The 23,972-nt window shown below is 37.4% G+C and overlaps 1 protein-coding gene across 3 annotated transcripts in view; it reads right to left on the minus strand.

Annotated features, from left to right (window-relative positions):
• The window catches only part of RAD54B (RAD54 homolog B), a 66,626-nt gene that overhangs the window by 15,127 nt on the left and 27,527 nt on the right, over positions 1 to 23,972 (minus strand). For 2 of the 3 annotated variants that reach the window (XM_020584086.2, XM_019289287.3), the window contains exons 4-7: positions 9,757 to 9,957; positions 6,431 to 6,718; positions 3,853 to 4,015; positions 2,923 to 3,148 (exon numbers count right to left, since the gene is read on the minus strand). In XM_020584086.2, coding sequence (XP_020439675.1) covers positions 2,923 to 3,148; positions 3,853 to 4,015; positions 6,431 to 6,718; positions 9,757 to 9,957 — 878 coding nt within the window. Of the gene's footprint in view, positions 1 to 2,922; positions 3,149 to 3,852; positions 4,016 to 6,430; positions 6,719 to 9,756; positions 9,958 to 19,794; positions 19,902 to 23,972 lie in introns of those variants that run through there. The other variant, XM_020584087.2, reaches the window with a different exon arrangement.

Consider the following 23,972-nt stretch of genomic DNA (forward strand, 5'->3'; position numbering starts at 1 on the left):
AGCAGCACCACTTAATTATCACAGCCTTTAGAGCCTCCTAGCAGATGATTCAGATGAATCTATAGGATGACTCCAGCACATTAATCTCACAAAGTACCATGCAGTAGATCAGTCCCCCACATGCTGCTCACAAAGAGGCCCAGCGTGTCAGAGGAAGCAAGGATTACTAAGGACCAGGTAACAAGGACAAGCACCCATTTTCCCCAGGTGTTTGGAACTAGACTTGAGCTTTCCTGTTCTTTCCAGGACTGTAGTTAACTGCCTGTTTTCTTGTTGTATTTTTACTGCCATTTTCAAAACAGGAGCAGAAAATTTCCCAACACAGGAACAGAGAGACAGAGGAGCTCTGTAGGGAAGACCCAATGTTGTCCCAGCCCACTATATAGGCTCCACATTGCAGCCTTGAAGACAGAGGCAATGCCTCTCTGAATTTCTCTTGGGATGGTCAAGCAGCAGAAGATGCCCAGGGTTCAGAAATCATTTTCTTTTCCTACATTTTCAAGCTGTGAGCTGAGACTATGGGGAAAGTGCTGAGGCACTGGGGAACAGCCTCCAACATCTCTCCCCTGCTAAAAGATCAAGTGTTCAGGACAGTTTGAACTCCTTTAAAAAAAAAGCAGGAGAGTCCTGACTTATTACAAGCCTCCTGCAGCCAAATATAATGTATTTCCTACTGCATGTAACAACAGCAGTGGATGATGGATGAAAAATTAAAATAAATTTACAAGCTAATTTCAAGTAATTAATTCATATTCTTAACTGGCTGCAAGATATGTCTATATTATAGCCTCCATTTTAGCAATTACCCCAAGTGACTTGACAGGTTTAAGCAAGTTGCCTGGAGCCATGTATGGAGCAATTGTCAATCAGTATTAGAAGCCCATAATGTCCCAGACTTACTCTTTGAACAGACCTTTCTTTGCACTAGCTCAAATCCAATGTAGCTGGTAAAGTGTAAATTCAAAAATGCTGAATCATAAAGCAATGTAAACCTATAATTAATTATTTTTCCAGATATTTTGACTTAAAAACTGAATCTAAACCACTCCAGCAAGAAGTGATAACTCTGTAGACAGATAAAGGAATTATTCTCTCAAACACATCTCAAATGCTGAGAATATGAACTAACAAGACCTAAAAGCAACCTTTGTGGGGATGCCTGCATTTTAAAAGCAATGTTCTGTACATGGCATTTGCATTTTAACATAATTAAACTGTAATCACATTTTAAAAGCAGATCATATCCTGGTGTTTTAAAAAGTCTATTACTGAAGGATTAGGATCAGTTTGTGGTGTCTCAGCACGAAAGTGAGGAAAACATTTTAAAAAGTCTGCCAGTTCTTTGAATGCATTTCTTATAGACAAGAACAGAAAAAAATGTTTGAGACAAGTTCTTCCTTTTAAGTTATACTGGAGAAGTAACAGTATGGTAATTGCTGTTTTTCCAGAGGAGAAAGACAGTAAATTATTTTGAAATACCTCATTATACCCCAGGCAAGTCATACTGTGTCTTCCTTTTGCATGACAATATATTCCGTGGCATTTGGGAACACAATCTTTAAAGCTGCTGAGTGTCCCCAATCAAATAGGTCCAATGAGATGAGTTCTAAGTAAGAGTATTAAAGTTATTTAAACTTAAAGAAAATGAAAGCTACTATCATTTTGGGGCATAGTAACTGTCATCAAATTCAGGCTTTCTCCTCCCAACATTACTCATAAAAACTGCAAGAAAACGCTCAATTATCTCTAACTACCCTTTTAGGTTAAAATGTTGCCATATTATATTTTGCCTTGTATCCATTTCTTTTAGGAAATTTCACATCTCCCATCCTAACCTATATTATATTACAGTTCCTGACAAGTCAGTTTGCTTCATTTCCACAACCTGAAACAAGTTACTAAGAAAAGCAAACAATGCAAAATACACCTATTACACATGCATTGTCTTCAGTGGAAGATCAGCAGTTTCAAGAGTTTGGCAATAATGAGTCAAATTTGAAGAAATAGTTATTGTTACAAAATTTTGTACAGTCTACCAAAAAGTAAACTTCCATTGAAACTTCTGTTTCATCTGAAATACTCATTCTTCCATACAGACAATAAGCATAATGCAAGAAACTAAAGGCAAATCTGGTTGATGTAAGGATTGGATAACCTTTAGAATGAAGTACTATTTGTTTCATCAGTCTACCTGTATGGAATTTTTAGATTAAAAATAGTTTTGGAATATAAGTATCTTTATCTTTGCTGCAAGCACCAATGCAGGTACTGTAAGCTCTCCACTTCCTTTGAATTCGTGAATGTTAATACCAGCAGAAACAGCTTCACTATAGGAGAGGACAGGGATCAGCATCATCCTGCTTCTTAGTAAGATTTGTACTTGTCTGCAATCTTCTAGAGATGAGAGATAGTCTCATTACCTAACACTGAGACTCTAGGCCTGGTAACTCATGAGATTTTAAATCATCCCAACAGAGATCTAATTCTTGACAGTGACAGTAATGGGAATAACCTCCTGAAGTACCCCAAAATAGGCAGCCAAAACAAAACAGAAGTTTTCAGTACAGAACAAAAGCAACTACCACAGAAACAGAGTACAAGGTAGATGCTTTGGTATGTAAAGCAGGGAAGGTGTGCACTTTGAGAGACAACAGAAAACTCCTTAAACTGAAGAGGTACAGGGAGGAGCATGTCACCTTTTACAACTTCACAGGTAAAACCAGAGGAAAGGTAAGACAGACATATGCTACCTGTGAGCTTGAGTTATGACTGACTGCAAAATACCCATATGGACAATTATGTGAAGAAGAAATAATGTATTACAAATAAATATTAACAGAGAATTACTAGGCTTGGTCTCTAGTTTAAAAAAAAAAAAAAAAGAGGAAAAAAATCATAATTCCTTTTGGAAATAAATCTTACCTGATCAACTGTAAAGACTTTGATCCTTTCACTTCCCAACCATTTCTGAAATTCCTTTTTCCAGTTTTTCACCAGACTCCCAGGGGTGACCACCAGTGCTCGCTTTAGCACAGGTTTGCATCCATAGGGCCCTTGACGAAGAAGAGTCCAGACAAGTGCAATGCATTGCAGTGTTTTTCCTAAGCCCATCTCATCAGCAAGAATAGCTCCAAATCTGCCACTAACTCTGCAAGATGTAATGAGGCAGTGGTAACATTTTAAAAGACATATTTATAATTATTCACAATTGGTTTAGGGATTTGCTTCTGTGGTTGTTTTATGAAGTATAAAGAACCTATTTATACTTATTATGGTACTGTAATAAGTATACTGTAGGTTTTTATTCAGTTATACTACAAGATCTTAGAATGAAAATTCTCATTTTCCACAGTAACTCATTAGTCCTCTAAAACTAAAGTTTAAATCTGCTTTTAGAACTAAAATTATTATCCAATACCTTAAGGAATCTATTACACTATAATTTATACTTTTGAAAACAATGCTGTATTTTTTTCAACAGGTTGAAATAACATCCTTTTTATTCTAAAAGCCTGAATTATAAATTACATTAATAACTTTGAATTATATGAAATATAAATCCCAGAAAGCAGTGTTCTTCAGCATGACTTTGATTTTATCTGTGTTTATAAAACTTGGTATGTAGAAATGACTGGCCTTTTGGTGCACTAGCTTCTCATGACATCTGGCAAAATCATGGTAAGTGTGATGGTACATTTAGGTCAGAAAAAACTTGTGCAGCCTCTTTTGGGAGAAAATTACTAACATTAATCAACTGAACAATTGCTCAAAACTTCCCAAGATGTCACATTTCAAACATGGGCATGAAAATACTATAGGTATTAAAAGCCAAAAGGATAATTATTACCTTACCTCATTCCCATTACACATTCATATAGAAATATAATTCCTTCTTTCTGATGTTGGCGGAGATTATTTGCAATGTAAGGATCTACAACTACATCCACCACAGGTAAACCAGCCTTATTGAACATCCACTGATGACTTGAATTTGGTCGTGGCATAACTAGAGAATCTTGAAGTTCAAAGCATAATGAAGTATTACACAAAAGCATTACTTTTAGTCTGTTAGCAAAATCCGTTAGGGTTAAAGTCAATGATCTAATGACTGTTAAAAATACTGTTTAATATATCGACCATTCTCAGACTGAAAATGCATTTATAAGTACCTAGACTGACTTCTACATAAAAACATTCTTTTAAAGAGGTTTTCCAAATAGTTTGCATTCTTCTCAAAGGTAAAGGTGATAAACTGAGAAATATGACGGGTTTTTTTCTGATGAGGTGAAACCGCCTACCCAATAAAAGCTGCATGATGACTTTGAATCCAGAGTTAAATTAGAAAAAGTTCCAAAATACTTCTGAATTGAAAGTCTAAGAAAAAACCATAAACAATGACCTACAAAAAATCTAAATACTGCATTTCAAGGGGATATTCTTGTAGCTTCCCAGAAAGACTTCTCTGTCCAAGAAACAGAGAAGACAAGAAACAAGGCACTGATTTGCTAAAGAAAAATAAGGAAGGATTGAGCATGACCTGACAAAAACTGACACAGTGCATGAAAAAAAGAAGTTGACAGGTTTGAAGACATACAGAGGCAAAGAGAGAATGAAGTGTTGAGCAACATCTGAGTAATAGTTTTGCTTGCCATAATCTGTTTACAAACATCATAGTTTTGCTAGACAATGTCCATACTGGGTTGCTTCTGCTGCTGCTACATACCTTCACTGAAAAATTGGATTGTCAGAGGACAGAATGAGAAAGCAATTTATAGCTTCTGGTGTTTTTATGTCACTAGAGTAGATCTATACTGATAATTTATTCATGGGAATAGGTTGGTTGAAGGTTTGTATCAGTCAGGAAGATTTTGTTTCCTACTGACAAAGGGTTGAGTTCTGATGGATTAAATCAAACTGCATGTGTATATATTTAAGAGCCAGTGGTGACAAAAAGATAACCTTTCTGACAAAAATTTGGATGAAAATGAGGAAGAAACAAGGCTTGGATAAACACTGGACTAAAAACTTAGAGATTGTATGTGGAAGACGTAGTTCTGCATCTTTGTCACTGTGCTCTGTTCTGCTGGCTTTCTGTTTTGTAGAAGGTGCATTTTAATCAACTGTAATCATAGACTTCAACATGAAAACCTCTGACTGTTTCAATATCAAGGTCCTGGGCTTGTAAAGTATCCCAGCAACTTCTGCAAGAGGTTATGCAATCAGGCATTAAATAATGTGATTCTCCTGTGTAAGCAAACCTGAAGACTGAGAGAATCCAACCTATTGATGTGTTGAGGGCTCCCAAAATCTGATAGGAGGTATTCAAATTCACCAGAAGTCAGAGAAGACAACTAGAATAAAATGCAACTTTTTAACAAACTAGTGCAGAAACAGTAAACAAGTTAATTTATGTGCTGAATATATTGGCTTTTTTTTGTAAGAATGTTAATGGAGCATCATCTTGCAACCACAGGAAGGAACATTCTTAGATAAAATGTAATCAAGTTAAATTAAGACCAGAAGCTGGTGTTAATCAGGATGCCCTACAAAAGGGCCAGTGATATCACTAATTACCACTTGATTAAGATTTCATTGTTTATTTACATAGCAGCTAGGTAACAGCTTCAAAAAGTCCCATATCATATCAGGATATGAGGTAAGAACTAGGATGGAGGTATTATAGTAAGAATGTAGAAAAAGAGTATATTTTTAAAAATAAGAGTGGCTCTGCTTAGCAATATTTTTTACACTCATTATCTTCCATCTGAAAGATAGATCCACCAGCAGAATATAGTTCCTAAATGGTTTGTAGACAAAAGAATACTTCTGCTTAGATAATCAACACCACTTCCTGCACCTATCAAATGTTTATGGTGTCCCTCTTACACAACTGCTTAACCAGCCTGTTCCTACACAGTATGTGAACTCTCATGGCTCTTCAGCACACCATACTTCTAGCACTATAAAACTAAACATTTATTCCAAAACATATCTGGTTGAGTTTGAGTACTGTAGTTACACTCCCTGGATGAGATGGATCAGGAATTGTCAGACACAATTCTCTGAAAGTGTCATAACTTTTCTATTACTGATCCTCCTCTGCAATTACTGTGCTGCCCCAGTGGGAAGCTGGAACTCATCTAGAACTTCTAGCATGTGTCAGATTGTTTCTCTGATCAATAAACTCATTTCCCTTGGCAAAACTCTCAGAAACTACTCTAATGTGTTTCCACAGCCATCTGTAACAACTAAGAAAAACTTTATGCAGTGCAGAGTATTTTACTTGTTAGAAACACACATGACAAAACCCTAACATGATTGAACACTAGTACTATATGTCAGAAGTACTTCAGTAATACATGGAATTACACATTCAATATTTTTTGAGAGTCAGAGGATGTTTAAAGAAACTTTAAAATTTCAATCTTACTTGAAGCATTTGGATCATGGCGAGGTTTGCAGCTTTGAGAATCTTTGAGCATATTCTCTTTAGTACTGGGTTGACAGACATTTTTGAATGGTTTACAGAATGGTTTTGTAATAGTTTCAGATAATGCAGCTGGAACTGTGTCATGAGTCCCTATTCCAGCCTGAAAACACCTGCCACTGCTGAAATCATCTGCTGAAATTACACCCATCACTTCAATTTCTTTTCCACCAACCACCAGTGTTTGACCTTCATCGAGACTTTCTAGCTCTTTAGCTTTATATCCAGTACCTAAAAGAACATAAAAATTAATTAATTAGGACAACACAGCAAGTACTACTTCCTTAACACTAGTACTCATCTGCAGGAAGGAAAAACCGTGCAAAGGTATCTGAAACATACGATTGTTACACATAAAGCCCTTCCCTCCTTAACAGAGTGACATGTGAGTACTAACAATCAGAATTAGATAGCAGACTATATGAGCAAATACTTGGTCATCCTCATCACCAACTAAGTCTACTGAATGTCAAACAACTGCTCAAGAGACCTTTTAAAAATTAGCCCCACATTGTAAAATCCAGCAGTTTGCCTTACTAACCATCCTAGGTCCTTTTCCCTTTCTTTCATGCCCCCAAAAGAACTCTCCTAACCCCTCTCGCTATTGATCTAAACAGGGTACTCTACTTTAAAAATAATTCTAAATTTGTTTTTTTACACTTAAAGATTCAGATGCATCTGAAATCTTCACTTCTACATATGCTCTGGAACATGCTCTGATTATTGCCAAGATTTATGAGTAAGTTCAATAGTTGTTGGGCTCAGCCAGGTGGGCATTCTCAGAGCAACTACAAATACTACTGGTCTCATTACAAAATACAGCTACAGCTGCCACTTCCTTTTAACACAACAATGTAGGAAAGAGTGGGGGTTCCTTGTTTTAAAGAGCAGTCTACTGGTTGAAGCTCTCACACAAGAAACAGAGGACATATATAATTTATTTTATTAACTCAGAGATGTCAAAGCCACATCACTTCAGAATTCTTTATCTCAATTGTTGAATTTGTGTAAATTTAGATAAACAGGCTTGAATCCTTAGTCAGGCCAAAACAAACAAACAAAAAAGGCATGACTGTGTAGACCAGCAGTTAAATCACTCAGCTGTGAAGAAAGAAGCAAGGCCTCCCAAGGCACATTTTATCCAACAAACACCACATTTAAAGACTCCTAGAAGCTGTTTGCAAAGCTCAGGTCTGCCACTTCTAGGAATGTGAAAGGTTGGAAGGTGAAGGTCTGGGTTTGAATTCCTTTAAGAGGAAAAAATTACTGAGGTATTTCACAGCCTAAGCAAGTGCTGAAAAATAGTCTGGCCTAAAGGGAGACACTTTTTTTCTTTCCTCTGAAAGTATTCAGAAAGCACATAGTGAACCTTGTTTGGTTCTTGAAAGAACACTTGCTTTCAGGAAAGAGCTGAAGATGCCTGAACACAAGAGAATACATGTGTCTTCCTGAACAGGGTGCTTGGGGAGGGCATTTATGATCTCCTTTGCTCTGCATTTTTGTTTTCTGTTATTACCTCTACATAGCTTCAGGCTGAACATACTGAATACAGGTGTATCCCTGTGCAGATTCTGGTCAGAAGAGTCTAATTCTAAGACAGGATGGGCTTTAAGGGTAGATGGAAACTGGGAAGGCAAAAAGCAAACCTACAAAGCTCAACTGTTTATGCAGCTGCCAGAAATAACCATTTCTGTAACATACAGCAATTTACAAGACAGCACGTCCTAAATTCTTTGCAATGCATTATTAAGGAATTAGGACATTGCAGGGGAGAACAGAAAGATGTTCTGCTGCCTCAAAAATGAGCTATAATCTGTGCTGGTTTTAGGTTCCCTTGTGCCATCCTTGATCCAGCCCTGGTAAGCCTAAGGAAAAAGAAAATTCTTCCTTTGCCTTTTTCTTCCCATTTAAAAATAGTAATCCTGGAGCCTCATACACATTCACTATAAACTTCCCAGTATTACATACAATTCTGGAGGTAAGCACCACTACCTTTCCTTCTCACTCAGTGAGCTAAATAATTGCAGAAATTTAAAACTCACACTGCTTAAATTGGTCAATTTATTATTTTCTTAGAATCAATAAGAATTGAAAGCAACTCTGAATGGGCAAGTTAGCACTAATGACATTGGTATTGTTGTGCTCTCTAACACCATCAAACATGGTAAAAAAACTTTTACCAGAGAAAATCACAATGTTCATTTTTCTATTGTGTTTGCTGCTAATTCAAGATGACAGGACTTGAAAAAACACAAGAACAACAGGGTGGTGGCTGATGCATTCCAGGCATTACTCTCTTTCACTCTGCCTTTTTCAAAAACAAGCAAGTCTGTACATATATTGCTTTGCTATAAATAAATTCAAATTAACTTCTAAGTCACAGACTGATTTGCAAATCAAAACTGCCTGGTCCTAACAAGGCTCACAATGTCACAATTGAAACAAAAGAGCAGAGAAGCCATCTCTGACCTAAAATAAATCACATTATGCTTTGCAGAAACATTGTCCAATCCTACTCCCTTACAAAATATCTTTGGCTCCATTAGCAAAGTTAATTCTTGCTTTGCTTTCAGTAAAAAATTACTGCTTCAAGTTGATGGCAGCCTATGGTTTGCAAGTCTTATTTTTAACTCTGATATCAACCCAAACTATGTCTTACAGCAGCAGCTGCTGCTAAAACTACAAGACTAAAAATTGCTACACAGTTGACTTTGGCTGGGCTGGAAATGTTGCTGTTTGCCTGTCTTTCCAACAAAGATAATATTTTTAGCTGTTTGACTGGCTGAAATGTAGAGATCCAACCTCTGAAATTCCTGATTGCCCTACTGGTGACTGGAATATCTACAAGAAACTTACCTGTATCTTTTCCCCAGATTTTAACTCCTTCATTTCTGCATTATGTGAGCAACTTTAATCAACTACTCATCCCTCATTTGGCATTTCTGAATTAGTACAGCCATTGATTTCCAGATCCTCTCTTTGGACTAGCATTTGGTGTTTCTGTGAATAATGTTATTCAGCCTGCTCCAGCCTCCCCCATGCATCTGCCTTATATGTAATAAATATAAAGCTTTCTTGAAGTCTTCCCCCACCCCCCCCCCAAAAAAAAGACAAACCAAAAGCAAACCCAAAATCTCTACTGTTTTTTCATCCTGTGGTCAACATTGGTATGAAGAACTAAAACATCTAAAGAGCTGGGTCTCTGTTATTCAAAGCACAGCAATTTTCTGCCAGGTGTTCCCTTGAGCAAGTATGCAATTCTACAGTACCTCTGCCAATGTCTTTGCCTTCCATATCTTTCAATATTACTGACTTTCCTTTTATCATAAGAATAGCATCGCCTTCCCACTTCTTGTGCTTTTTCTTTGATGCCTTACACCACACGACACTGAAATATTTCACAAGGCAGTCAGGTGCTTCCTGAGCTGCTTCTTCCTTTGCTGTCCCTGATGTTGGCAAATACAGTGCATCTAAAAGGGAAATAAAATAACAAAGAATATCTCAGGTTCTCCTGATAAAGCGTACAGTCTTTTGCATTTCAAAAAAATCAAGGACAATCTATACATTTTGTCTTATATAAACAAAGTGGTGTATTTCTTGTCCTTATCGTAAGTTTGGATTGAGACAGAACAGCACATAAGGACTCATCCTGGAAAAAAAAGCAAAAACCAAACCAACATTCATTGTTTCAGAAAGTATGTACTTCCAGGGAAGTCAGATTACTTGTTGCACTAGTAAGTGAGCTCCTAATTTGACATACATACAAGATGATAAGAATGGAAAAAAAATTAAAGGAAAGGCTGAAAAAAAAAGCAAAAGGGAAATGACCACAAGAGAAAATGAAAACAGGGTCCTCGTGAGACGGTGCTGGGCAATGTTCTGGAAGCAAGGACAGGAACAAAGAACTCAGAAAAGGGAACAAAGGAGTCCAGGAAACAGACCTGGAGCTGAAGTCATCTGTACTAAGTGGTAGAATAACCATAACTGTAATAACACAAAATATAATTTCAACTCCTTTCCTTGCACCCTTCAAAAATAAGTAGTTGTGAAAATCTTGAAACGCACCATCTCTTGAGTATGCACCAACTCAAACACCGTTACTAGGCTTAGATTGATTCAGATTTGTCAGCAGTTACCTAATTATAAGTGTCATGGGTGTAAATACTAATAGGCAATATTTAGGTTAATAAGGTTAAGAAATGATAATAAACAGACAGCAATTGATTATAACATCTATTAAGAATAAACACAGGCTTTCAAGAGTTAGCAATCTGAGATAAGCAGTGGTAGAGAAGTCACCAGCATTACCTAAAGGAATATCTGTAGCATTCCTTTTCAGCACATGCACAGCTTCAAAGGGAGAATCAGACTAATTTTCATTAAAATACCCTCGCATGCTGGTTAAAAGCTTAAATCGGTTTGCTCCTTTGATTCCATCTGGGATTCAACACTATACAAATCTGTTACAGAAAAATGCTTAGGCCACAGAGTAACCTTTCCAAAATTTCCAAGTGTGCTGGTATTTAAAGGAGAAGCAGCAAAAGGAAATCCTTGCTCAGAGTAATGGTGCAATAAAGAAGCAGCTTCACCCCTTCTACACCAGTCTACATATTCTTAAAACTGCAAAATACTCGTAAGGTACACACCTAAAATGAGTGCAATTTTTCAGACTAGTATTTACTAAAAAGGTATTATCTAAATGAAAAATGCTGTATTTATTGAATTGAATTTTCTTTCCAAAACACTCTAAAAGTTGTATTGTTGTATAGAACTCTATGCTAACTCAGTGCCTAAAGCAAATAGGATTTTCCATACATAGATGTTTCTTCAGTGCATTAGCCAACATCTGTAGTTTCATGCAGCAGATGTGTCCCCATCTCCAAGGAATAACAGAGCAGCTACTGAACACTGGCACTTCACAGAAGGATAAGAATACGGAACAGAGTAACCCTTTTTGAAATGTAGGGAATTCTTTGCAAATCCTAGTAAATGAACTAGACAGTAACAAAAAAATCCTTGCAGCTCTGTAAAAAAGTTAAAAGGCTCTATTGGATCTTCAGTATTCACAAGTGATAAGATTTAGAGAAGTGAAAGAAAGGGGGTAAGAGAGAAAACCTGTACCTTGCAAAAATATAAAAGATTAATTTCATTCTATATTGAGCTTCTATTGCAAATTGATTCAACCGATAAATACAAGATGGTTTTCTTTTTGTTTTTCGAACTGATTCTCTTAGTTTAATCAACAACTACTTTCCTTATATTAAAATTTCGAACTATTGCTGCAAGAACTGGAGATTTCACTGCAGAATTTTCTTCTTCTCTCTTGAAGGATGGCCATCCATAAACAAATGACCATCTCTTTGTCTCCTCCACTGACCTCCTGCATGAGTTTGGTGACCCCTGAGATCTGTTTTATGGTCATTGCTCTTTTACTCAAATCGTCCTGCATGGTATTATCTGAATCACCAGTAGATTAAATTTCAAGTCAATAATAAGGCTTCAATAATAAGTCTTTTCTTATCCCTGCTTCATTTAAAAAAATTAGAAAATCAATAATTTGGAAACAAAAGTGGAAATTGCTAGCCTTTTGTAATACTGATTTTTGCTGGAAAAGATTTCCAAAGCAACCTGTCCCCCATAACAAGCAAACTGAGCACCAATATTCCATGCAATACTACCATGTTCCTATGGGGAAAATGAAAAATTATAGCCTCTGCAATGTTCAGATATCTTCCCTCAATTTGTCTTCTGAATTATCACAACTTCTGTTTATAGAAATATTCAATAACAATGTTTCTCTGCTACATAAATGATCTTCCTTTTACCAACAACTACAGTATAGTTTCAGATAAAAGTGTAAGGTGGGTTTTTTTTAATTAAACATTTTTAAGTAAAAATAATTGCATCCTCTCAAAATTATCTTCCATATAATTTCCTTGCATAGAAAACCTAAACCTGTTCAGCAACATTGCCAATTAGGCACTTGCATTCAACCTTCTTATTATCTTATCAGTTTTGTTTGTATTCAGCTTCACACCTATTTAACTTTAAAGATTACTCCAGTGCAATAGCAGAATATTTAAATTCAATAAATAGAGTGTCATGAGCTTTTCAGGAATTGAAACGAGACTGGTATATTATGCACAGGAACTAAGTTCAGTGTTTGATATAGGGGTACAGAGAGCAGTGGATTCAACAGAAACCCCTTGCTGCTCAGAGATCATAGACAGTATCTGAAACAGTTGGATTTGCTGAGACCCTGGAAGATAAATTGCAACTGTACCCTCTGAGCTCTGCTGTTAATCAGTTTGGAGTGAAAATAATAAGTAACAGCAACTTTGCATACACCACAGTATGAGAAACATCAGGAAATCATGCCCACTCATTTCACTCCCAAGCAGTGAACAGCCCAGCCTGGCAGTAAGGTTTGCTTAACCATGAAGAAACCGTAGCAAGCAGCATGGCTCTCCTCCCAAATGAAGGGCTTGGGAACTTTAAGGATGTGGCTAACAAGGATTTGAAAAGCTTCCACAAATAAAGCTTTCTCTCTCTTGTTGAGAAAACAAGGGCTTAGGTTTCAAGATATAAACCATAGCCTAGCTGATACAAGGAAAAGTTTCAGCAGCCTCAAGAAGGTGATGATTTACAGAAATCGGGATGGGATCCAGGAGAGGGGACGGGGAGCATTCCAATGGCAAACTAGTTTAACCAGTTTCTGATGAGCTGGATTTAGAGAAAATGCATCGATTAAGAGCGTTGGGTTACTCCCAATGCAGCAAGAAAGTAGCTGCATTATGAAAGACTACCCAAGGTAACTCAAGCGTTCATTTTCAGGGCACTGTGGGCTGTAGCACTGCAAGTACACGCGCGCTGCCGGGAGGAGTGAGCGGCATGCTCCAGTGAGCTGGGCACCGGCACCTTGGCCTGGGTGTGGTTTAATGGATGGCTTAACCCCATCCCACTGCAGGCTGCTGCCAAAGCCCACGAGCTCGCCTTTCCTTCCCTCTCTCGCTCTGCTTCTCATCCACCAGCTGCTAGAAAGCCAGCTCAATGAATCCCATCAGCAGCTACAGTCAATATAGAGAAGGGGTATGTGCAGTTTGGACCAAGGAGACTGGGAGGCTGCCCATTTTTTTGTAGCAGCTCCATACTTGAATTTCCACAGTGTAAGCATGTATGAAACAAGAGGTGAGTTTTCCCTCAGCTGCTCTGAATCTTCTCAATAAAATGTACTGTCACAATGCAAAATTACAGTTTAGAGAAGACAACTTTGATTCAAGTTGCGCTCTATAGCACTAAGAAATAATTAAGAAATAGAGGGAGGCAAATAAAAAAATCCGAACTGCAGTAAAAGGAGGCTGGGGATTTGAATGAATCACAGCCCCAACTCAATGGCAGTGCTCTGCTGTAGCCTCTGCAGTGACTCTGCTCAGGTGCCATCAGTCTGGTCTATGGAGCCAGCACCATCTCTTTCTTCTTTTGATTAGATGAACTAATCGAAAAGCTCCTTAATGAAATTAATTCATAACTTTTGAGAAGAGAGGTTTACATAGCAGTTAAATGTCTAGGTGCCTATGAAAGATCTATATGTCACACACTCCTAAGATATCCTAGGAATATTTAAAGAAATATGAGTCAGATAGCATCATCTTTCACTTGCAAAGCAATTTAAGTCTAATGATAAACTTAATACTATGCTAACATGTAAATGTATATTAGTGTGCCTCCAAGATGGAAAAATATGTAATAACTCTTCCCACAGCACTTCTGTGAGACTTCAGGAGTAGTGCAAACAGAAGGAGTCAAGCTAACTTGCCCTAAATCCACAGGAATCAATGACAGCTGGGATTCCATTTCAGAGTCATTTGATTACAGCCCAGTGCTTTGTACCTCTCTTTCCAAGACAAAATATATTTGCAATTAATTTTGCATGTATCAGCATAGATAGTAAACTCACCTAAAGACTGATATTTCAAGCAGGAATATTTTCTTTGGAAAACACATCATTGTTCGAAATCCAAAATTATTTTTAAACAAAAATGCAAATTATAAAAAAATTTTAATATTTTTAAACTTCAGTGTCAAAGTCTCTTAATAATCTGAAATGCCAATCAAACTAGCCTCTGGATTCCTGACCATGCAATACTACAGGGATTTCCTTCAGTAGATTTTATTTTACACAGCTAATAACTTTGCCAGGCCTTCATCAGTCCATAGTACACCTTCCATGCTAACTGTCTCAGTTGAAGCACATATATTCACACACATTCACAATGTCCATAAAAACTGGCAGTGAAAGAAAAATCACTGCTTATAAGAAAGAAAACACAGATTAATCCAGTTTTACCCACAATGAACTCTTACTCCTTGTAGAAGCTCTATTAACTCAATACTCTGGAGAAGAATCTAAAAATCTGGGGAGGAGATAACACTTTTTTTGCTAAGGTAAAATTTTTCCATTCCTGAAAGCTAAAAGCTCTTAGAAGTAGATACAGTTTGCACATTCTCTGCAGCTTAATTTCCTGAGGATTACACACTGGACATGCTCTAACTGAGGCCGAGAATAGGCTTCTCTTTATTCACCGTTTTCACTGCTCAGACCAAAGTTGGGCTTTTTCCATAGTTCCAGCAGGGAATTTTTCCATGGCCCTCTCCTTCAGACCATCATCCCCTCTTCCTGGCACCAAACACATAAGGATGGCAGAGAGGACAAGGACCAGATACAAGGAAGAGCAATTTGGGAGATGAAACCTGAAAAGAAAGACTATTGCTGGAAAGGAAGGCTGATGTTAAACCAGTGGAAAATTGACAACTGAGTAAAAGACTGGAAGTCTGAGCTGGAAGCTGAGTATGTAGGGAAAGGCTAGAAACCAGACAGGGAGTAAAAGAGTAGGAAGACAACATGATATGTTAGGAGGAGAGTTGGGGAGAACCACTCAGGCAGACTGGGACTGGGGTCCAATATAAGAGTCAAGGACCAGAGAGAGAGTTGGAATCTTCTGAGTAGGAGCTGGTGCAAAACAAAACTTACTGCCTCTCATCTCTGACCCTCAAAATGCAAGATTCACTAAGAAAATGTACAGCTGGAAAACACTGAGGGAAATCACAGGACCACTTGGGAGGAAGAAATGAGAACAGGAGCTGATTAGGCAATGACAGGGAAAATAGAAGTAGAAAATGACAGCAGTAGAAACCAACTAAAGACAACACGATACTTCAACAAAAAATGGCAAGCAGTTGAGCACAGAAGGGCACTAACCACACAAATACATGAAGCGCACTCAAATAAACACAACGTCCTTGTAAACAGGGCCCATTTCTCTTCCCAATCATTTAACTTTTCCCCCTAACTCAATTTTTAAGACTACCAAGGTGGTCTTAAAGGTAGTCAGCTTAAAAATACTGTAATTGTTCCACTATTCTATATAATTTTACAGGCTCAGGTTTGGTAGGTGCTCTACAGGTGAACAGGGCAATGGAAGATTTAGGCGCAGCGTAAGAGATGGAGGTAATTAAGCTCCTGAACTGGATCCATTTCACAGATTATTCCCTGCAAGACAAACCCAAATCCATTCTGAGTTTAGGACCAGCATAAGACACAGAATCAGACAAATAACTTCTAGTGGACAAGTTCACAAAGGCAAAGCAGGAGCTAAAGCTTGAATCATTGTATCACTTTCCTTAAAGTCCCCTCAGTACATCCTGCTCTTCAACTGAAAAATTTTCAGTCTTTTAATTTTTTTGCTGTCAGCAAGCATGTGCAAAACTCACTGGGCAAAAAACACTGCATGCTGTGATATTAATGGTCTACACTGATTTCGGTGATGTCTTAATGCAGTAATTTGCTTTATTACTCCAAAAGGGACAGATAAGGTTTTCAACCCTGATTGTCTTACATAGATGAAAACATCAAATAAATGGAATAATCTGTTTAGAAATATTAATTTGCTACAAAACCCAAGACAGCATCTAGAACCTTGTGGTACAAAACTACACTACCTACCTGCCCACCACCCCTATGAACCATCTTCCATCAAGTGAATAGTTTTAAGGTTGAGAAGTCAAGCAAAGTCTGAAGGTGTCAAAAATAAGGTATTCCAGTGACCTGATCTGCCCCACTGTGCATATACATTCATGATAAAATCTTTAGAGAAAACATGCTGCACTACACTGCCATGGGACCTCTTGCTCATTCAGTGCAGAGAACTGAACTGCTGGAAAGGCAGGAAAAGTGGCAGGAAAAAAGGCTGTTGCTGCCTCTGCCACCCCTGCATTGCTTTATTGTAAACTGCAAAAGGTGCGGGATGGAGGAGGCTGCAAGGACAGATAGTCCCATCTTGTTGTTAGATAAGCTGAATAATGCCCTGGAGAACTGGACTTTACTTGCATGTCTTCTGGAGTAATTTAACCCCAACTTTCAGTAACAAACATTTGTCTGAGTGAGTGCCTGACTTGTGATTCAGTCTCATTTGTATTAATAGTGAACACTCATGGGTGTAACTGGAAGCTGTGGTTGGGAAAGATTAAGTGTACAGTATCCTAAAGCACTGAGACAATGCAGTCCTCAATGATTCAGTCTGCACCTTCCATAAAAGTGGGGCTTTTTGGTGTTATTCTCTCTGTGCCTCAACTCGCGCTTTGTCTCCTAGAAAGTGGAGATTACACCAACTTTTTGTCTCACAAGGATGTTGTGAAATGTAATTACATCTTGGAGGCACTCAGATATTATCACAATGAGCACCAGAGGAAAAAAATTAGCTAATTAATTCAAAATAGTTTGAAAAATGTGCTGAGAACAAGGCGTAGCTCTATAACTGAACAAAGAGGTGGAAAGAAAATACTGAATAGTGACTCACTGAGTCGACACAGTCCATTCTGTGAACTGGCAAGGGAGCCTACAGAAATACAACCCTTAATTATGTACTTAATGACTGTACCCAACAGAATGTGAAAACTGGGTTCAGGTTGTGGTATTTGTGAGTTTTTGAATACTTGAGTAAGTAACCTTTATTTTCAAATAGGAAGGTTCTGTATACAATAACAGAGCTGGTAGATGTATTTAATTCGAACAAGTAGGAACAATCCTCCCATCACCATTTAATGAAACATTTACCTCTTAAGGGTATCAGCTGTAGAGGAGGGAGGACAGAGAGCACATACTTTCAAAATTACAGCTCCATGGCAGAAAACTATTCTTCCTAAAACTCTCAGCTGTCTAAAAATCCAACTGACTCCAGCTTTCACTGTAAAAATTTAATGAACTAAGCTGAAAGCTTCTATCAGGTCCACAGAAATAGATGTGCAAGTCCTATTATCAAAGGAAAAAGCAGCATCATTGAGAATTCTGAAAAGCTGCAGGCATCATTTGGTGCAGTGAGCCAGATCAGCTCGGTAAAACATTGGAACCACTCAAATGCCATCCAAATTGACTGTTTACTACACTCTTAATGTTGTCATCCACACTAAAAGTTGTTTTGATTAATTTGTCAAGTAAAGGGGGTTTTACTTCAAAAAATAAATGCAGAAGTGATACCCAAAAGCAAAATTTATTCTTGGGTTCTGTAAATATTGAATGTTATTGCCATAAATTATAGTGTATATGTGATATGAAAAGATTCCAAATATTTAAATTACCAAAAAACCCAAATTACTAAAAAATAGTTAATAGACTATTACACAATCACAGGCTAATTGTAGTCTTCTCAAAAAGCAATCATTTTTTGAAGCAGTTTGCAGAGATGTTAAGTGTTCATCCTTTTGTGTTTAAATGTAAATGGAAGGTACTCAGCTAAACCCATATGTGCTACTTTGAAAATACGTGGTTTGGTATTCTCTTAAGCATTTCTTATTACTTCTATCATCTATTTTTTAGAAAAATAAACTATTTCTGTACTGTACCAAATCTCTGTTTCTAATATGCAAAGACCTAGATCTGTAACAAAAAGCAAGCAGGCAGAAAGGAATTTCTTAAGATTACATATCCTTCATATTAACATCTGTTTTAATACATATTGGAAGGAAAACACTTTCAATGTCCTGTTTGTGTTTGTTAATGGCCATCTTTGATTTCCCTGGATTATAGTAAAGAGTCCTTAAAATACAAGTAATCAATAAAACCTATGCCCACTGACATAAGCACGAAATACAACATATTCCTATCCTAAATTATTTAAACAGGACTGTTTAAAATTTATGACATTACCCTGGGAAAAGGCACACAAAGGATGAGTCATATTTTTTAGAATTTTCATGTGTTATGCAGCAATGATTACTTGCAGAGTGGCTGACGAAATATTTGGAAAGGGAAAAAGTAATCTTTCCAAATCAAGTTATATAACTTTGATTTACATAAATGTAATCCATTCAGTAGTCCAACCAGAAAAGTAATATTTATGGCCCAAACACAAAAACCTAGAGCTTTAGTTGTAATTCTTACTAGGAAAGCAAAATAGAACCAGGAAGATGAAGGAGGGAAGAGAAGAAATTCATCATTATGGAGGTACGAGGTGTTAACTGTGCTGCCTTTTCTGGCTCTGGATGTAAGAAAACTCAATACGACTTAAATTGCATAGAAATTCCAATGCAAATTAATAAGATGATTCCATGCAGGAAGCCTTAAATTCATGATCCCTTTAACAGAGCCTACTTTATGTCAACCCTGCCTATTTTTGGTCCTGAGCTGACCACTTATATAAGGAAACGCTAGAAGACATGGAGATGTGGCAGCTTTCCATCAGCAGACCGGCTCTACTTGCTATTCCCAAAGTACTGCTTTGACCCTTGGTGTCACTGGAAAGCCTCTGCAGCACGTGCAGCTCTTCTTACCAACTGCCCCATGTGTATCTCGTTGGGTATACGTGTGCCATGAACATACATGCATGGGCACGTTCATGAGAGAAGGATGAGATTCAGAAAAAGATTAAATTTATCTCTATTTCATCTGAAAACAATCTTTAGAGATGCCCACTGGATCTTCAGAGCTAAAGTATCTGAAACTCTCCAAGTATATTTAACTTCTGCACTGCTGAAAAACATCTTCAGTGCCATCTCAAAGTTCACTTAGGAATTGTGCATTTTCCAAACTCAAGTAAAGCAAATTAGCACATAGCATTACATAACAAAAACTATTATGAAACGAATAGATTTTATCTAGCAGAAATAATTAGAACAGCAAAGGCTAAATTCCCTAAACAAACTTAGTTCAGTCCTTTTCTGCACACACACTATGCAGCACTCTGAATCACAGAGCTATATGCCATATTTTCCAGGCTATTACTGGTCTTTCTGCAAAAGAGATGGGCCATTACCTATCCAGCTGGACAGTCCAACAGCTCTGAAATCCTTATTGCCCCAAAAGAAGGGCACTTGTGCTTGAGATCCTTACTGCCATCTGCCACTCTCTGGATCGAAACAAAGTGGCTTCCTCACTGAGGCTGTCTGTCCCTTTACTGGCAAAACTACAAACACATTTTCTTGCTTCCATTCAGGGTGTGCACAGCTGAGAACTCCCTGATCCACTCTCAAGAGCGCAGTGTGCTCAGGCTGGACAGGCTTTCCTAAGAATCAGTTGTTATGGACTATACCCGAAGTGCAACAAACTTGTTCTGAAAATGACCACCTTCTGCGTTTGCTAATTAATTACAAATTAAGCCAAACTGAGTGAGGTTTTATAGGAATGGCCAAAGATCAGTTTGATGCCAAGTTTCAAGTACTTTCTCAAAAGCACAGGGAAACTGGAACACTACAAAGGAAAGATGATAAAAATACAGTATATGCTAAACAGAGTATTCTCCCTGCAATTTGTTTCACAGGAAAAAGATGAGTCATAAACAAACACAAACACATACATAGAACACAGACATTACAGCCCAAGAGGAGGTAACACAGCATAAAGTAGCTTGGCCACACTGATAGTTAATGCTACTAAGGTCATCTTGTCATGTACAACCGACTACCAAAGCCTCCTTACAATGCAAAGCAATGCAAACATCACTTGGGTGAAACCTTCAGAGTTTAAAAGTCAATTTTTTGGCGGGGTGACTTACAGCACAGTCCGAAACAAATGCCATGTTACAACAGAGAACATGGCAACAGCAATAGTAACATACATACTGGTTTTAGTCCTGTATCTCTGTTACGCACCACACATAAATGTTTTGACTTCACAAATGGTATTCTTAATAGTACCAACAAGTGGCCTATGTAAAATTTACCTGCAAACTGCTGCTGAGTTATGATAAATTACTTCTTTCACATGACATTTTCAGTGATTAATAACAAATAGAACTCAGCACTACTGCAGGTTTTTATCTGATGCAATGCAGGACACAAACAATACTGTAGCAACTAACCACAGGCAGTCCAACATCCCTTCTCCCCACCCCCAAACTAGATACATGTTTTGTCCAATTGCTTCTGTTAAATGAAAGTTAAAAAAAAAAAAATTAAAAATCAGTCATTTATAAACTGGTTTACTTATTTCAAGCATGCAGACAGTTCCAAACTTTGAAAATGCATAAATTTTGAGACAGCAGTAGCAATACAGACAAGGCTCTTACAACTACATACAAAGCAAGCAAATGGCAAACAGAATACTGTAAACTAAATGACTGAGCCTTAACCAAACTGGGTCCTGAAGTCAACCAAATCTGGATGGGCAATGTAATCCAATGTAAGCCACTGGAATTACCTTTTCATGATATTTATGTCAAATTATGCTAATTATTGTGCCTACCTATAAATGAAAATCAAGAGCCAAAAGGAAATTGCCAGGAAACAATGACTTCTTTTCAAAAAAAATATATAATTGCACATGTAAAATACAAAAGATCAGTAGCATTTTTCAAGTCTACAGTTTTGTTAAAGAGCAAATAGAAATCATAAATTATGTGGAGTAACTGCTGATTAAGCATTCAATTAAAATTATATGATATTTTTCTTGCGTGAGTAATTCAGAGTCAAACAGAGTCAAGGTGTTATACTAAAGAGATATTTGAACATACCAACAAATCATTCTGTGTAATCACTATGATAAAATAGTGTGAAAATCCCATAACTTGGAAGAAAGGCAGGGGCAGTGGGGAATGCCAATGCCTACAGATGGCTGAGATTTCCTTGGGTTCTCTGACCCTCACCCACCTTCCCATGTACATGAATCAAAAGCAAGGTTTTCAATAATTTTACCACTGAACTGCAGGTTTTACAAGGAAGATTTCACATTTTGTTAGTTAGCATTCAGTGGAACTTCAGGAAACTGTATCTTTATTATGGAGAAAACTTTACCCAGACAAACTGGGTGCCAATTAGGAGCAACCATCACTACACACAGGTTGACACCAAACAAACACTTTTGGTTTTAGCAGAGATAAAACACAGAAACACAGGCCACAGAATGATTGACATTTAGTCCTGTGTTATACAGTCTGCTAACTGACATTAACTACTGTAAAGAGCACTTTTTTTTTTTTTTTTAAATCTAAGATACAGACAGTAAGATTTCTTAAATGATTTAAGACCTGGATATCTAAAACAGAGTAACAGCCTTACTTGTTAGGAATACACACTGAGAAGCTATATTTAATGCATTTTAATGCTAAAAGTGTTCTTTTTAGAGGCTTCTTTATATTTTCATATGCAAAATGGAAAAGTAATCAACATCTTAGGAAAACAACATTTTATCATCTTCTTGAGTAACCTTTTTAATATTTAACTGAAGTTAAAATTGACATGGAAGCATCCTAAGCACTTAAGACATAGGAAATGTCTTAGCCCGGGAATCACAATTCCTTGTTTCGTACTCCCACTCAGAAACAACTCTCGTTTAATTATAAGGAACTTAATGGCTTTGACTATTGGAAATCCAGTGAGCACAAGTTTGCCCAAAGAAGACAGTATGCAAGCTCAAGTTTATGCATTTTCATTGTAAGGAGGGGGAGGGGCGGAAATCCCAAGTCAGAAAATGTGTAGAAACATAAATGAAAAGAATGAATTTAAGCTAGTGAGGTGGAAGATGTTAGAAAACAGGGGTATGACAAGTACAATTAGCTACAAGCAATCTCTCCTGGTCTTGGAGTATTCTCTCTTACCACTTTTACCTGATAAGAATTCTGATCTGAGGCAAGCATTCCACAGGAGTCAAAAGCTAACAGGGTGAAGCAGGAACAAAAAAAGCAAGATAATTAGGTAGCAAGGATGAAATTATAGACTGATTGTTAGACAATTACTTGGATTGATGAAATTACTCAAGATGCCATCACAATTACCACAAAGTTATCATAGTTACAGTTTTTCATTCTAATACTAAACATAAATCCATTAGATGTTTGGAATTAAATTACTCCTACAGCCTGTTTATTGCCGTTATCTTAGTAGAAGGACATGAACATATGGTAGAAATTTGTCCTTGCCTAAAATTACTCTGCTTGTACTCTGTACATTATAAACATGCAGACAGGGAATGGCACTGCCAGATGTAGTGAAGGGAGTAAGAGGATAAGAATGAGGGTGAAGGAGGGAAGGGCTTCCTACCATCCCTTTCACACATGCTAGTACAGTATCATTTGCTGGAACAGTAAAAATTAATTCATAGCACTTCATGGTCCAGAAGGACCAGCCACAGCTGTGGTGCATATACCCAACATTAGGAATACATGGAAAAAAACCAGGAACAAGCACGGAGAAGTGAGAAGTCTGACTCAGAAAGATAACCTGATACTGTAAAGCAGATGTGGAGTGAGAAAGAAATGCAAATCCACCAACACAGAGAGGTATAATACATAGGCAGCATCACACTGCACTGAGAGAGCAATATAATGGTACTGAAGGAGGAAACACTTCTCTAGTGAAAGGAAATAAACACCATCGCACTAGTAAAGAAAGGAGCAAGCTTCATGGACACTCAACAGATGCCTCCCCTTTTCCCAAGCTCCCCAAAAGTCAAAAGAAACAAAACTGAGAATACAGCAAATGAGAAGCATGTGACCTCTGAACTAGAGGTGCTGCTTGCAGGCAAGAATAAAAGTCTTCCACTAACAAGTGACACAAAGTCAGAACAATGAAACATGGAACACCCACTATAAGGGGACAGTGTATTTTATTTCTTTCCCTTTCCAACATCAAGAACACAAGGGAGACTTTGCTCGACGCAGAGTCCTATTTTTGTAACTAACTTGCCTGCCAGTTCAGAAATTATTATAAGCTTTCCAAGACTGGAAATTCATCTAGTCCTAATCCTCAAAATAAAAATACCATGCCAGTAGAAACTCTGGAAGTCACCTCTTCATCTAGCATCAAAAGAAAACATTCTAAAGTCTCTAGAGTATTTTGGTGGCCAGTGTTAAGAGTACCTATAATTCAAAACCACTGCAAGACAATGAGCCGTATGGGAATTATTTTCTGAACTACTAAAAACTTGTTCATTTGCATGACACATAAGAACAGAAATAAGACATAGAAATTAATTCCTTACCACTGGAAACCAGAATTC

Source organism: Corvus cornix, chromosome 2, assembly GCF_000738735.6.
Source record: "Corvus cornix cornix isolate S_Up_H32 chromosome 2, ASM73873v5, whole genome shotgun sequence".
In the NCBI taxonomy this organism is placed as follows: Eukaryota; Metazoa; Chordata; class Aves; order Passeriformes; family Corvidae; genus Corvus; species Corvus cornix.